General features: G+C 39.3%; 1 protein-coding gene across 1 annotated transcript in view; it reads right to left on the bottom strand.

The window, feature by feature from the left end:
- The window catches only part of RNF17 (ring finger protein 17), a 42,958-nt gene that overhangs the window by 13,698 nt on the left and 14,576 nt on the right, over positions 1 to 14,684 (bottom strand). Inside the window, exons 11-24 of the mRNA XM_033146272.1 lie at positions 14,492 to 14,647; positions 14,019 to 14,208; positions 12,451 to 12,622; positions 11,243 to 11,433; positions 9,670 to 9,808; positions 8,645 to 8,804; positions 7,487 to 7,602; positions 6,878 to 6,998; positions 6,008 to 6,128; positions 5,311 to 5,535; positions 3,339 to 3,489; positions 2,913 to 3,031; positions 2,410 to 2,500; positions 484 to 593 (exon numbers count right to left, since the gene is read on the bottom strand). Of these exons, the coding sequence (XP_033002163.1) occupies positions 484 to 593; positions 2,410 to 2,500; positions 2,913 to 3,031; positions 3,339 to 3,489; positions 5,311 to 5,535; positions 6,008 to 6,128; positions 6,878 to 6,998; positions 7,487 to 7,602; positions 8,645 to 8,804; positions 9,670 to 9,808; positions 11,243 to 11,433; positions 12,451 to 12,622; positions 14,019 to 14,208; positions 14,492 to 14,647 (2,062 nt within the window). The remainder of the gene's footprint in view (positions 1 to 483; positions 594 to 2,409; positions 2,501 to 2,912; positions 3,032 to 3,338; positions 3,490 to 5,310; positions 5,536 to 6,007; positions 6,129 to 6,877; positions 6,999 to 7,486; positions 7,603 to 8,644; positions 8,805 to 9,669; positions 9,809 to 11,242; positions 11,434 to 12,450; positions 12,623 to 14,018; positions 14,209 to 14,491; positions 14,648 to 14,684) is intronic.

Below are 14,684 nucleotides of genomic sequence, written 5' to 3'. Positions count from 1 at the left end.
ATCTCCATCTGGCTTTTCCAAAGAGCTAGATGATACTTGGTGAAAAATACCCTCTAATACCTTTATTAAAGAGTTCTAGTGCTAATTAGTCCTCAATACTATTGATAAACTAAACAGAGTCTGGTTGTCTGAGGTGCTAGCAGCTGTTGGCTTTGTTAGGAATTAGTAACATTAAACTTGATTCAAGTAACAAATAATAATACTTCACATTTATATAGTTCCTTTCAAATGTTCAAAGCTTTTTATATAAAGCATCTCAGTTATTACAATGTTCTTATATAGTCTAAAGCCACAGGCGATAGCTTTGCATAAGTGGTTTTCTCTGAACAAAGGAAGGAAATGAACTTAGGCTTCACTAGGAAGGAAGTACTAAATACTTCCTTTGAAGTCACACTATTTCCTGCCTTCAAACGATAGGGAGCGCAAACTCACTTGGAGACATCCAGCACCCAAGAGAGCATAAATATTTTGAAAAGTGCATACCTTCTTTTTCTAAATGCCAAACCTTCTTTAATCATGTATTCCGAAATGTCAGTATATAGCCCTCCATCTTTGCTAAAAACTTTCACAGGTAAAGGTGACGTGTTACTTTCCTGGGATAAAACATACTTTTTGTAAGAAAAGGCAGCTATTGTTGGTTTTGCATTACTACTATAAAGTGAAACAAAGTTCTTCATTGTGCAGCAACTGGCCAAACCATCAAATTAATACACAGCAAACTGCCAGTTTACTGACATATGTCAGGAAATGCAACAAATCCTAGATATTTGTGCTAAGTTCACAACTTCTATATATTAGTAAATGAAATGGTAAACAAGCACAAGCTTCTGTGAGAAGAGTATGGCTAACTTTCAAAAAATATGTATTTATGATTGGACAGAAGAAGTACTGGACTACCAGATTGAGGAATAAATTGGAAAGGAATTGGGTAGATATTATTATTATTATTATTATTATTATTAAATTAGTATACTGCCATTCATATGTAAATGGCAGGGTAGTTCACAGCATAAAAATATAAGATAAAAACACAAAACATGTAATAAAACAAGATCAAATTTTAGATCTTAAAAGTCCAATTGGGTGAAGATTAGTGAGAAATGTTTAGAACTGAGGCATCTTCTGTTTAGTTAAAATGTGTTCCCTTCACCACCAAGCCTGATTTAAACCACCCTCAGCAAGTACAGTGACAGAATTTGGGAACCCTCCATATGCTAATCGATGAGATAGGCAATTAGAAAGCCAAGTACTGTCATCCAGACTTAAGACAATAATTTGTATTCCCAGATGTGTTTACAGCTAGGACATTAACATACAGTGGTGCCCCGCTAGACGAATGCCTCGCTAGACGAAAAACTCGCTAGACAAAGGCATTCGTTTAGCGAAAGCACGGCTGTCATTGCCGCTTCGCTAGACGAAAAACCCGCTAGACGAAAATTTTCGCAGGACGAATTATTTTCGTCTAGCGGGGCACCACTGCACATCATACAGAAAAACTGAAGAGAATGTTGTTGACATCTCTACATGATACTCTTTGCTAGATATCAAACACTAGCATAGATGTCACCCTGTTTGCAGATAAACCAGATATAATCATCAACAGCTATCTTGCATATTTGGACACAGCCATAACCTCCCTTACAGGATGCAGTACAGTGACCAACCCCAAATGAAGGGTTCTGGGATACAGAACATCAACTGCAACCTCCCAACAGTTTTACCTCACCCCCAAAGGCACACTCCTCCATTGCCTCTCGAAACAGGTGGGTGCCAACCAAAGTATTTGCTTGTAGAGCAGGCTCATACTTAGGTGCATTTTAATTGCACAATTTCAACTTTACACGCTTGGTGGCTGGCCGGTTGAAATCACAAATGCCAAAAAAATTATGCCAGGAAGGACTTGATGACAAGCCAACGTCTCCTTAAAGTGATCTTCCCTCTCCCTCAACCTAAGCTGGCAAGTTTTCACTAAACTCAATGTTTTCCAAAGGAGACTCTGAAGTGTCCTTAGCCAACTACCTGATTCGTTGTCAATACTTAACCAACTGGATTCTATCACAGCAGCCAGATTGTGCTCTTTTCACTACAGGGAGAAGCTGGTTAGAATACTGGCCAATTCTAGTTCTAACAAAGTAGAACCACACATACATTTTGTCACTTCCTCCCTGGAGAGGAGGAGTGTTCAAGGTTGTGTGAGCTAAGGCATATTCAAAGTCTCCATCCAGACAGAATCTTGGGGGCCCGAAGTAATAGAGGGACATGTTCCAGTATCTTAGCCAGCTACATACTCCACAAGTTTTAGTTGTACAAAGAGGTTACAATTCTCACCGAAAGAAAACTTGCACAGGCAAATCAGACGTTTACTACTTACAAAGCTCTCTATTAAAGTTAGGCTATACTGCTACAAACCTGTATTATTAGGTTTACCACAGCTCCAGTTAAGTAACGTGCAAGAACATCGCAGGCAGTTCCTGTCCACTGCTCAGTCCCACCAGCTGGTCTAAAATGAGATGCATGGAGAGGAATGAAATAAAAATAATTTCATCTCAAATGATACCCTCTCCCCTATTGTTCATACAATTGCTGGAGAGGACACAGATCTTCCAGCAGGCAGAACATCTGTAACAGCATCAGTCTGATTAAGCATTATATTTTTCAACTGCCCAGTGAGTCTCATTCCTTATTTTAAAAATATAGAGAAATTTCAAAGTCCTGTTGACAAATACAGATGCTGCCCAAGGAGCACTGGAAATGGCCACTCCTAGTGTTCCTACATGGCATGTGAACATATGGTATAGCAGATACAGGTCTGGGCACCCTGCTTCAGGCCCAAGTTCAAATCCCCACACTGCTGCAACACTTGCAGAATGGGAGAAAGCATGTTTCAGAACCGAATGAAATGGACATTTTACCTTATGTCTGTTAGTGAGCACTCTATTGCAAGAGGATTGCGCATCTTCAGATTCTGGTCAAGTTCTCTTAAGGAGACAGTATCTATAGTTTTAGTTATGCCAAAGTCAATGAGGAACACCTGCAAAAGACAGGTGTAAGAAAAATAGTTCTTCAATGGCCCACATTAGACTTATCACAGACCTACAAAACTCTGGCTGGCCTTGTTAGGAAACTTCTCTTAGCCGGCTACAGAGTACAACCTCATTACGATACTGCAAAAATCTCTCATCCATTTTCAAAAGAAGTAATACATCATTCAGCCTGTTTTATCTAGGATAAAGAATGCATTAAATTCCACGTATTAAATCACTAAATGAGTGCTTTCTAGTCATAATGAAACAGTGATACTTATCTATATAAAGTAGTGGTTTTATAATGGCATTTACCTCAAGTTTATTTTCTGAAACAATCCTGCGGATTTGGCCTCTCTGCCACTGATTCAGATCATGTACATAAGCAGCACAATTCATATCAATTTTCCATTCAACTGTTTCTCTTTCTGATTCCAAGTAAGTGGCTGCCATCTTTTCCTGTAAACTAGTATTATAAATAGCCAAACAGACAATCAAATATACATGCCAGTATTGTTCTGAAAAACCCCAGGGTCAATAATTTATTTAACTGTAAAGATTACAACTGTACATTATTTTCTAGTCTTGAAAATAATGCACAATCTTGTCTGCTTTGTGCGTTTAGAACCCGCCCTTCACCATTTAGTTACAAGGACGCTAACAAATATGACATTAACAAAAAATAATTAGCAATATTTCTGAAGGGGAACACATAAAACATGAAATCATAGATAAAGCATCAATAAAACTGTACATGGGATGTCATTCCACCCCATGGACCTTAATCAGCAGCAGTAGCAGCACAAGAAGGGACTCATCTCAAAACGTTCTTTCAAATATTTAGACCCCAAGCTGACCAGGGCTTTCTTTATATGTCATCATAAGCACCTAATAATTGGCAACCAATGCAATTCTTTTAGAATCTGTTATATGAAACCAGACAGTGGTGCCCATTAACCAATGGTGCATTTCACAACATCTGAACCCTTTCCAAAGGCAGCACCACTTAACAACACATTGCAATCGTCCACTCTAGTTCATATAAAGTGTCTAACTGCAGCTGGACTCTCTCTGTTCAGGAAAGCCTATAGCTAATGAACCAGCTCAAGCAGAGAATAGCATCCCTAGCTACAGAAGCCACCCGGGCTTCTAGTGATAATATAGCCTCTAGGAGCAACTCAAGCTACGCACCTACTCTTTCAAGAGGAGTCCAACCTCATCTAGAACAAGGTACCTCTTCAAATCCAGTATCCAAGAACCCACAACTTTGTTTTGTATGGTTTCAACCAACCCACAACCGGCCCATACTGCCTCTTCCGAGTCAGATGGAAGAGGGGGAATTTTCATGTCGTCTGCATATTTGATGATACTTTACTCCAGCTCACTTTTGTCAGCAGCTTCATACAGATGTTAAATACCATGAGAGTTGGGATCAAACCATGCAGAATCCTGCAGGTCAGCTTCCACATGGCTGAGCAAAAAAAAACCAATTACTATTCTCAGAAAGCACCCCCAGCAGGTAGAGTGGAATCCACTGCAAAGCCCTAAACCACCAGAGGATCTCCAGGACACTGTGGTCAATGGTATAAAAAACCACTTTAAGTTCATAAACCATAACCAGGGCTGCATTCCCTGCATCCTTTCTTCCAGATAATTAATTTGCTCCTAGTATGCTTATAGCTGAACTCCCACCATTATCTTGAGCATGTTGTCCAAACAGAGCACAGAGCACTTAGCTTGAATGTTACCTTCACAGAGTAGGCAGGAGCAAGCCAGAAAGAGTTGGTTACTTTCTTCCACCGTTTATGTCAGGTAAAGGGATGAAAGGACCATAAAAATCTGGTCCATCCCAGTTCTGCATGAGGATAGGACTAAGTCTTTCCTGTCCCCATACATGTGTATGTCTATCTATTCTATCTATTAATCCATCCATCTACGTAAAATATTTTTTTGTCTTTAACGTTCAAGCATTGGCATGCCACCCACCCACAATCGGAAGTGGCCAACATGCTGGGTGTCTTGCCACTGGTACACTTTAATCACAAATACAGCAAGTCCCTGGGAATGACACGACATTCTGATGACATTCTGTGGTCCTCAGGGGGTATTTTATGGAGAAAACATGGTACACTGACAGCAAAGACTCCTTTCTTAGCTTAATGGCTATTTTCATCATCCTGTAGGAGCTGTGGAATACGTGAAGTTAAGCAACAACCATTGTCAAAAATGAAAAGAACCAAAAAGCATGAAGTGCTCTGACCCAGGTCAAGTGGGAAAAGGAACTTACCCTTTCAGAATCTGTTCTGATGACATCAAATGCACGTAGAACTTGCTTGGGGACACAACGTGACTAATTCGCACCTGCAGTTCTTTGCTGCAATCTAATTTTGTATCTTCAAAATGTATTGGCTCTTCATTCCCAGGCTGTAAATCATCGCTATGTGCTTTGAAGAGTTCTTCTGGAGTAGGATCCCAAACTTCAGGATGTGATTTGGTAATCATTTTGGTGTCACTGTAGAATTTGGTTTTATTTAGTTTTTTGTTTCATCTGCCAATATCAGACAAGTAGAAGCAGAAATGCCCTCCACAAAACATGACCAACAAGTTTTAAACAAAGACCTGGCATGTTAACATTAAGCCAAACCATGGCTAAGTATAAACAAGCAAGTGATTTTTTTTTTTTTAAGTCACCACAATGTCACTCTACCCTTGCTATGCGCAAACTTGGGCTTGTGGTGTGATTTGTCTTGCTCCAAAACGTACCATGAGCTGTAAACCAAGGTTTGTTTCTTGGCTTAGTGTTCAGTTTGTTTGGAATGAGACAAAATTGTGAATTTACGTTTGTACTCAACACTAAGCCAAGCCATTTAAGCACTACCTGAGATGACGTTACATACACTTCACTGAGAAATATTGGGCTGCTCAAATTCAGAAGTTGAAAAAAGATTATGAGCATGTTGAAGTTAATGAAGCAGCACACTCACCTTAATACGTAAGATGCTAGACCTTCTTTAACCAAGAGGCTGTTAACACTCCAAGATGCCTTTGGTGGCACACATACACTTTCATAGAGCTCAACAGACAGTATATTGTCTTCAGACTTTTCTAGAGGTAGTTGAAAGAGGTTTAAATTAAAAATGTCAAAGGAAAAAAAATTAGCTACGAATGTTGGGGAAAGGAGGCGGCATGATGAAGGTCTTAGCTGCAAACCATTTTATTTTACTTCATTATGTTGGGATTTTATTGCTTTTACCTACTGTGATTTTTAATTGCTTTTGCATTTTGTAAGCTACCTTAAAAAGTTACCTAGAAAGGTGAGAAACAAAGAAAACCAATTATTAAGACCAGAAAGCTGCTTTAAGACAATTACTTAATAAAATGTAGTGCCTGTGTATTGATGTGGCAGATAATTTAAGTCTCTGCATTAAAAAACTAGATAAAAAAGTGTTCTGAAAGCCTCTGATATTTCCAAAGTCCACCCCCATCATTCAGCTCGGACACTGAGATCCAGCGCCAAGGGCCTTCTGGCGGTTCCCTCACTGCGAGAACCAAAGCTACAGGGAACCAGGCAGAGGGCCTTCTTGGTAGTGGCGCCCGCTCTGTGGAACACCCTCCCATCTCATGTCAAAGAGATAAACAACCACCTTACATTCAGAAGACATCTGAAGGCAGCCCTGTTCAGGGAAGTTTTTAATCTGTGACATTTTAATGTATCCTAATATCTGTTGGAAGCCGCCCAGAGTGGCTGGGGAAATCCAGCCAGATGGGCGGGGTACATTTATTATTATTATTATTATTATTATTATTAGGCTCTCAATTACTGAATAAGTTACTCAAGACAGGCAAACACTTACCAATAATAAAGCAGAGCATACATTTATCTTGAATTAGTTCTTCAAATCTGTCCTTTGATTTACTACTCCATTCATTTGCTCCTGCTTTTGGTATGATATGGGCCAGCTTGCACCTGATGGCCTAAATTATAAAACATAGCCTAATTTATTTATTTAGTTTCAATGTCATTCTTCCTTTAATGAAATTTCAGTGCGCTTACACAGGGCTCCCAACAATCTCTAATCTAGGCAACAATTAAGTACACATCTCCTGTAGGGCTTTCTTGCTATAGCACAAAGTATTCTCGGACCCACTGCTGAGCCGCAGGGTTCCTACGTTTCGCACAACAGCAACTTGCCCCGCTCTTAAAACATGGCACTTGTGTGCAAAATTCTTTGCATGTGTTGGAGGAGAGAGAGATTCTTAGAGAAATGTTTGGCACACGGCTCACTTCTGTTACATTTATCATATTGTTAGAATTTAGTGGACACAGAATTACACTTTATAAGAGGAGATAATTCACAAGCATTAGGAACTGAGCTCCAAGCTGTGCAGAAGGTGCTTTGCCAGGAATACATGGAATTCTACATATTTAGACTTACCTCATGCAGGATGCAGTTCTAACTTACCTTTGCTGGGAGAGCTAAAAACTCATCTTTGATTTTACGCATGTCTTTCACATTTATTTTAGCAGTGTTCCCAAAGTCAACATATTTAACCTCAACTTCTTGGTGGCCTGGCAACCCTTTAGAAAACATTATGCGGTTAGGAATCAATGATACGTGGACATTATAAAATTATAGCAACAATAACAGTCTCAGTCCAGCCGTACCTCGGTAATTGATTTGCAGCATTAAGGAAAGCCACGTTACTGCAGATACATGTAATGACAACTGAGCTCCACACACAAACTTTGAAATCAACACCACTTCCTTCAAATCCATGCCACATCAAATACTGCATAAATGGCAATTTTTAATAATGGCAATAGCAACACACAAGAGTCAGATACTCCTTTACATTATTAAATAAAGAAAATTTGTTAGCCTGTTTTTCAATAAAAATATCTATGGTTTTATATGTTGTATTAAAAAACTAAGAACGGTAGCATGTTAATGAACAAGTTACGGCACCCCATATCTGAAACCATGGTTTAACACAGGGGTCAGCAATCTTTTTCAGCTGTGGGCCAGTCCACTGTCCCTCAGACCATGTGATGGGCCGGACTATATTTTGAAAGAAAAAAAATGGACGAATTCCTATGCCCCACAAATAACCGAGATGCATTTTAAATAAAAAGTCACATTCTACTTATGTAAAAATACGCTGATTCCCGGACCATCCGCAGGCCGGATTGAGAAGGTGATTGGGTCACATCTGGCCTATGGGCCTTAGGTTGCCTACCCCTGGTTTAACACTTGCCCCACAGATCAGAATTAAAACCTAAATTTTGAAGTGGGTTTCATATTCTCATTTGGAGCTCAACTGTGAACCATCGTTTGCCTGTTTTTGCTGCAACTTCAACCTACCTATGATTTACCACAAACCAGAAAAGGCGAGCCATGTGGCTATTAAACCCTTCTTCATTGTAGGAAAGATGTGTGTATTACTTGGACATAAGAAAAAGAAATCACAGTGGGAGAATGAAATGAGAGAAACCAGCATTCATTTAAAACAGAAAATGAATTAAATAGGCGTCTTGAAAATATTGAGGTGATTTGATATGGGGGGGGGGGAGCGTCAAAACTAAAGTCCTCTAACTTAATACCGGTACTACAGTTACTTACCAACAACCTGTGCCCGGTACCAAACTCCATCCTCTTCGAATTTTGCTATGCATGGTTGACCCTGGACCGGACAGAGGATTTCCAAGCCAACTCTGTTGTCATTTTTATATACTTCCTCAACTTTGCTCAGAAAAGCTGCAAATTCTGGACCTTCTTCTACCTAACACAACGGAAACAGTATTAATCACTATGGATTGTAGTCAACACACTTACTAAATGTTACATCACACAGAAAGTCAAACTTTGTACCTAAAGAACTCGATTTTACATCTGCTGAAGAAATGGGGGAAAGTAGCACATGACACACTGAAGCCAGACGTTGATGCGTGAAGATGCGTATCAGATAGCTGAGAAAGGGCAGCTAATATGGGAGACTTGCTCAGTTGACATTGCAAATTAATCGCATGCAAGGTGGAGAGCTCTTAAGCTCTTTCCACGCCGAGTTTTTCTGGCACGACAAGAGATTTTAAGCTCTCTGCCTTGCTTAGTGGGTTTTGGGAAGGTCTCACATGGGCTCATAAGCCCCATAACATCTCACGAGAACCTCTCAGAGCCCAATAAAAGCAAGGCAGAGAGCTAAAAAAGTATCTGCCTTGCTTCAGGGTGATGGTGGTTAAGATTCCTTTAGTGTGCTGGCTCCGGAAAGGACGATTACTTGTGAAGGGGTAGTTCCTAAGGCAATTGTGGCTTTATGTCTCTGGATCATAATCCCCACGTAGGTTGTGAGTGATCTATATATAAAGCAAGCACTAGAAAAAGATCTATTAATGTATTTTATACATCTGAAATGATAACTTGAAAAACATACTACTCCCAATTTCCAGCAACAAACTTATCTTTTTATGTTCCAAAATAGAAAGTGTAAATCATTTCAGGAAACATTTTTCTTTTCTTTAAATATTTTTTATTAATTCTCCATTAATAATATTCCACTTAATAACAAATCATATAATATCATTCCAAATCTCAGGAAGCATTTTTCAATAATGTCAACACAAAAATTAAATATATTGAATAATACTTACTAGCTGAATGTAGAAATCACCTGGGCTAGTAATGTAACTAACAACAATGGTGACTTCTGTATTTTCCTCTGGTATCGCAGGTGACCAGTACTGCAGGAGTTCAATGTTTTCAGGTTGATCAGAAACTTCAGCACGAAACCTAATAAAGTAAGAATCTAGAATGAACTCCTGAAGTCAGCCACAAGAGGAAGTTTTCTATGGCTCCCACCACTGCTTTTTTTTCTAGAAAAATAGGTGCCAGTACTCATGATGAAGTTGTTACAGTAAGTGCCACATTTTTCAACAAAAAAGAGAGGTGCCAATACTTTGTACCCTTTAGTACCCCTTAAAAAAAGCACTGGCTTCCACTGAATTCCACAGAACCAATTTAATGATCTGCATTTGAAACGCATTTGAGAAGGCGCAAGACATACTTACTGTATTTTTCCATGTATAAGACTATATTTTTCCTAAATTTTAAAATAAGAGGTCGTCTTATACACAGATAGTGCATAGTGCATTTTTTAAAATTTTGGGTTAAATAAATATACATGGGGTCGTCTTATAGACAGAAAAATATGGTATTTGAGTGTAAGATTGCAGGCCAAGTATAACAATATAGGAACACGCACAGCCGACAGTTTCCTCTTTTCTTCTTTCTAGTGTTGCCCTTTTCTGCTTTACTCTGCCTTCGCCCAGTTGCAGCCTCACAAGAACAAATCAGCAAACAAAAACGAAATGCCCATGACCAGTAAGTAGGAACAAGGTCTGAAAGTTACTGGGCAAGCACTAGCAGTTTATTTCATGAGATGGAAATGAAAGGCCATTATTTGGCAGGTAGAGTAGGATATGCAGATGTTGGGAAAGATCAGATTGATGCTTCATTTACACAGAGAAGCCTCCTTCAATTCCATGTCTCTGGTAGAGGCACTGATCGGTTTAAATATATAAACTATGGGGCTAACATGTTTATATCCAGATTTCATATTACTGTATTTTAAGAAAAACATAGCATTTACATTTTAAAATAAAAAAATTGAATCATAAGACATTTATCCACTCTGGAAGGTGAGGAAATAAACTGAACAGATTAAGCGAAACCGGATTATGGAAAAATGGTGAAAACTGACTTTAGGTCCCTTCCAGTACCACAATTCTATGATTCTCCATTCTCACCCTCACTACACCAAATCTTTTTTAAAAAAAATTGTTAGTGGTATTTAACAGCGGGCTTTAGCCAATTTGTGGCCAATTCTTGCTCTCTGTTATAAAGGAATACAGTCATACCTTGGCTCCTGAATGCCTTTAGTATTCAGTTTGAATGTGAAAAGTAAAGTGGCTGAAAGACCAACTGGAGAGAACAATCTAGAATTTTAGTAATTAAGCATTTGTAGCTAGTCACGCTAGCAGCAGAGAAAAATAAGACGTTATCATCTTAATCTAGCCTTTATAGCACACATAAGCTACCACAACACATAATCACACTCACCTAAAGTGTGTTCCATGATTTCAAGAGGAATTAGTTTTAATTAAGTACATTTTAAAAAATAACCCTATTTTATCTCTAACCTGAAATGCTTTGTATTGCATATACCTTGCCAAGTCCATAAAAACTAAGGCATCTCTGAGAGATACAGGCATGTCACTACTTATTTTGTTTGCTGGCGGTTTCATCAGATCAACAATAAGCACACCATCCTCTTCTCTGAAGACTTTCATTAGAACAGCTTTGTTTTTTACCATTTTCAAAAATTCTGTCCTTGCTTTTTTGCTCCAACCTTCAGCCTGTTGCAGGGGGAGAGAGAAGTTCAGAATCCTATCTATCTGCAGACTTTAGGATTTAAGTACAGTACCAAGAACTACTAAATACCCAATATGTAACAAAATTCAGGACTTAACCACACTGTTATGTACATTTCATGACGTCCAGATGCATCAAAAGACTTTTAAAATATTTAATCTTGGGAGCACAGCTCACCAACTTCCACAGGATGTAGAGATTTTATTCTTCCTTCCTCAGCTGCAACCCTAATGAAAACCACTCCAGCACCAAGCTGCCATTAGAGATAGCATAAAAGCTCCACTGGTGCCTGCTGCTATCTCTCCATCCCCAATCACAGCATGGAAGGGCTATTTCCATGGGGATCACAGTTGGGAATCAGAATTGTAAGTTGGAAGGGACCCTGAGGGTCATCTAGTCCAACCACCTGTGATCCAGGAATCTCAACTAGATCAAGCATGACACATGGCCATCCAAGCTCTGCTTAAAAACCTCTAAGGAAGCAGTCCACCACCTCTCATGGAAGTCTGTTCCACTGTCAAAACGGTTAAACCCAAGAATTCCCTAGGATTTCAGTCAGCTGTATTTCACAGTCCTACCTGGAGTTGCTCTGGATCAAACCTGGGGCCATTCACCTGCAAACCAGATGCCCTACCAGTGAGCTAGGGTCCTTTCCAGTTCTGATTTACTGACTGGTGACAAACCACTGCTTGTTAATTCAGACACCATACCACACCAATTTTTCCGAATTGAACTAGCAAGGTTTACTCATAACTTATTTGAATGGGTATTCTGTGCAATCACAAATAGAAATGATCTGTGTAGAAGACAGGTTGAATCTTCTAAAAAGTTAGGCGCATTAGGTTATTACCTATACTGAGTATAAGAATTACATCATTACAAAGGAAGAGAAAGCCATCTCAATCAGGAAAAGTCAGAATATGAACATTCTTTTTTTAAAAAAAGTTATTATCTAACTTCTCTAAGAATGCAGAAGTCCAGACAATATAGTTCTTACTTACTGAATGTTTGGGAACAATGTCCTTCAGGGAGCACTGTAGTGCTAAATGATTTATACCACTAAGTTGTGCCTCTATATGCAAGTCAGGTTTCTTCACAACCAAGCATAAGTCTTCAGTCACTATATATTCTAGAGTGATATGTTCTGGATTAATGCCAATGTTACCAGGTACGCTTTATGGCAGAAAAAAGATAACCAATATTATTTCTCAATATAAACTTGGAATAAAGCTTGGAATAGGCAGATTTTTAAAGTCTAAAAAGTCTTCTGTTGTTTAAGAGATGCTTTACTGGGAACTGAACTGTATTATTCAAAAGAGAAGGGCTGCTTCCTCCTCCTCCTCCTTTGCCACTGTCAGTAGTGGCGGAGGAGGAACGAGCAGCCTGAAAGCAGTCCTTTTGGGCTGCTTGTTCTTCCACCACTGCTGCCGCCGCCACCAGCCTCTGCCTCTCAGCAGCACCCTAGGTAGGCAGGGGGACGTGAGGGGCTGGGGGGGGGGGAGTAGCTGGTGCATTTCCCACCCTAGGCTTATACTCGAGTCAATAAGTTTTCCCAGTTTTTTGTGATAAAATTAGGTGCCTTGGCTTATATTCAGGTCGGCTTATACTCGAGTATATAGGTAGTTTTATAAAAAGTTGTTTTATACCAGCTCCAACTACAATCTACTCTGACAATAGCTCTTCAGTTAAACGGTTCAGATGATGGGACGGAGCTCTGTAATAACCATCGAGATGTTCAGGAACTGAACCAGAGGTTTTCCATGTGCAAAATAATCAAACTGTTGGGTGGCTCATACGACCGATAACCCCCAGGTTAAGACTACTGCAGTATGTTGTGCGTGAAGTTAAAAACAGTTTGGAAATGTCAGAATCAAGGGAAGCCAATGAACTCATCCTGGAGTCATTGGGGAGGGATTTGCAATTTTCTCTCATTACACACCAGTGTAGTTCTGCATACATGTCCCCTAAACAAGCAGAAACCATGATATCATGGTTTGTGGGTGGCAAACTGACAGGCATGGTACCACCCAAATCTGGAATGTGAACATGAAGAAGGCAGGAAGGTCTATTTGTAAAATTCCCTTATACCTGGGCTTTATGGTGGCCTGGCCCTATTTAAAAATGTTTAATCAATAATTGGGTGGAGGACGAACCGGATTCTATGCAGAGACCCAGATTACATAATCCATCTACCATGAATGGATGTAGAAGAATCACATGTTGACGGAAGACCTACATGCAAAATTCACATCACCACATGCAGTTAAATGATAGCTAGCCTGTGAATTTTTTATATATATTTAATGCCTGAACACTATTTGAATCACACCAGCAATTAACTGAGCGACTTATGCACTCTTATTGTTGTTCAATTCTGCCTTATGAAGATTGTTTTTGCCACAGGTTGTCTTGAGATGCTCCCTGTATAAGGCAATGAACAACTGAAATGGTAATGAGGCTTTAAAGCCATTCTCCTTTTCATCACTAGAAATTGGTACACCTTATACATTGCCACTAGAAAGCAATATGGCAAAACCACCATATGGCAAACAAAGGCAAAAAAGCATACCTTGAAATAGTTAAAGCTTCAAGATGCCCAAAGTCCACAAGGAATACTTTCATCATTGCAATATCACAAATTTTGTACTTCGTTGGACCACGGGGCTTCAGCTCGTTTGTCTTCTGCAACGGCACCAGTTCAATGATTTTTCCACGACACCATATTCCATGTTCCTTGCTTTTAACAAAGATTCTTGAACCTGAAATAAGTTTCAGTAAACAATTTGTTGCAAAATATTCTCATTGAGAGAAATATTTGAGATTAGGCAGTCTATCACAGCAGCCATTTTTTGGTGGTATCCTCAAGAGACTGATTTCCAAAGGAGTTCCTGGGTCCAATATGACTGCAGACCTCTACTCTACAATATTAAAAGGTTACTTAGTAAAACCCACAATATATATCCCCCCACCGGAATAAAAAAAAAAAAAATTCTGAAATTATATAAACATTATTAAGTCAAAAGATTTGAGAAGTGTTGTTACCTAGTTCCAAAATGTCACTAGGACAGGACCTTTTATGATTGCAGAATTGCCTCAGAGTTTTTTCCAAACGAACAGCTGCTTTCTTCTGTGAAACTTTTCGAACGTAGAAGTGGCAAGGATTTAGAACACTGCTGACAAAAACTAATTCGGGATCATCTGTGTGGTACAGAGTGGGTAAGAAAGGTAATGTAAC

Source organism: Lacerta agilis, chromosome 4, assembly GCF_009819535.1.
Source record: "Lacerta agilis isolate rLacAgi1 chromosome 4, rLacAgi1.pri, whole genome shotgun sequence".
NCBI lineage: Eukaryota > Metazoa > Chordata > Lepidosauria > Squamata > Lacertidae > Lacerta > Lacerta agilis.
The sequence above is the reverse complement of the archived record's forward strand: the minus strand, read 5'-3'. Positions and strand labels throughout refer to the sequence as shown.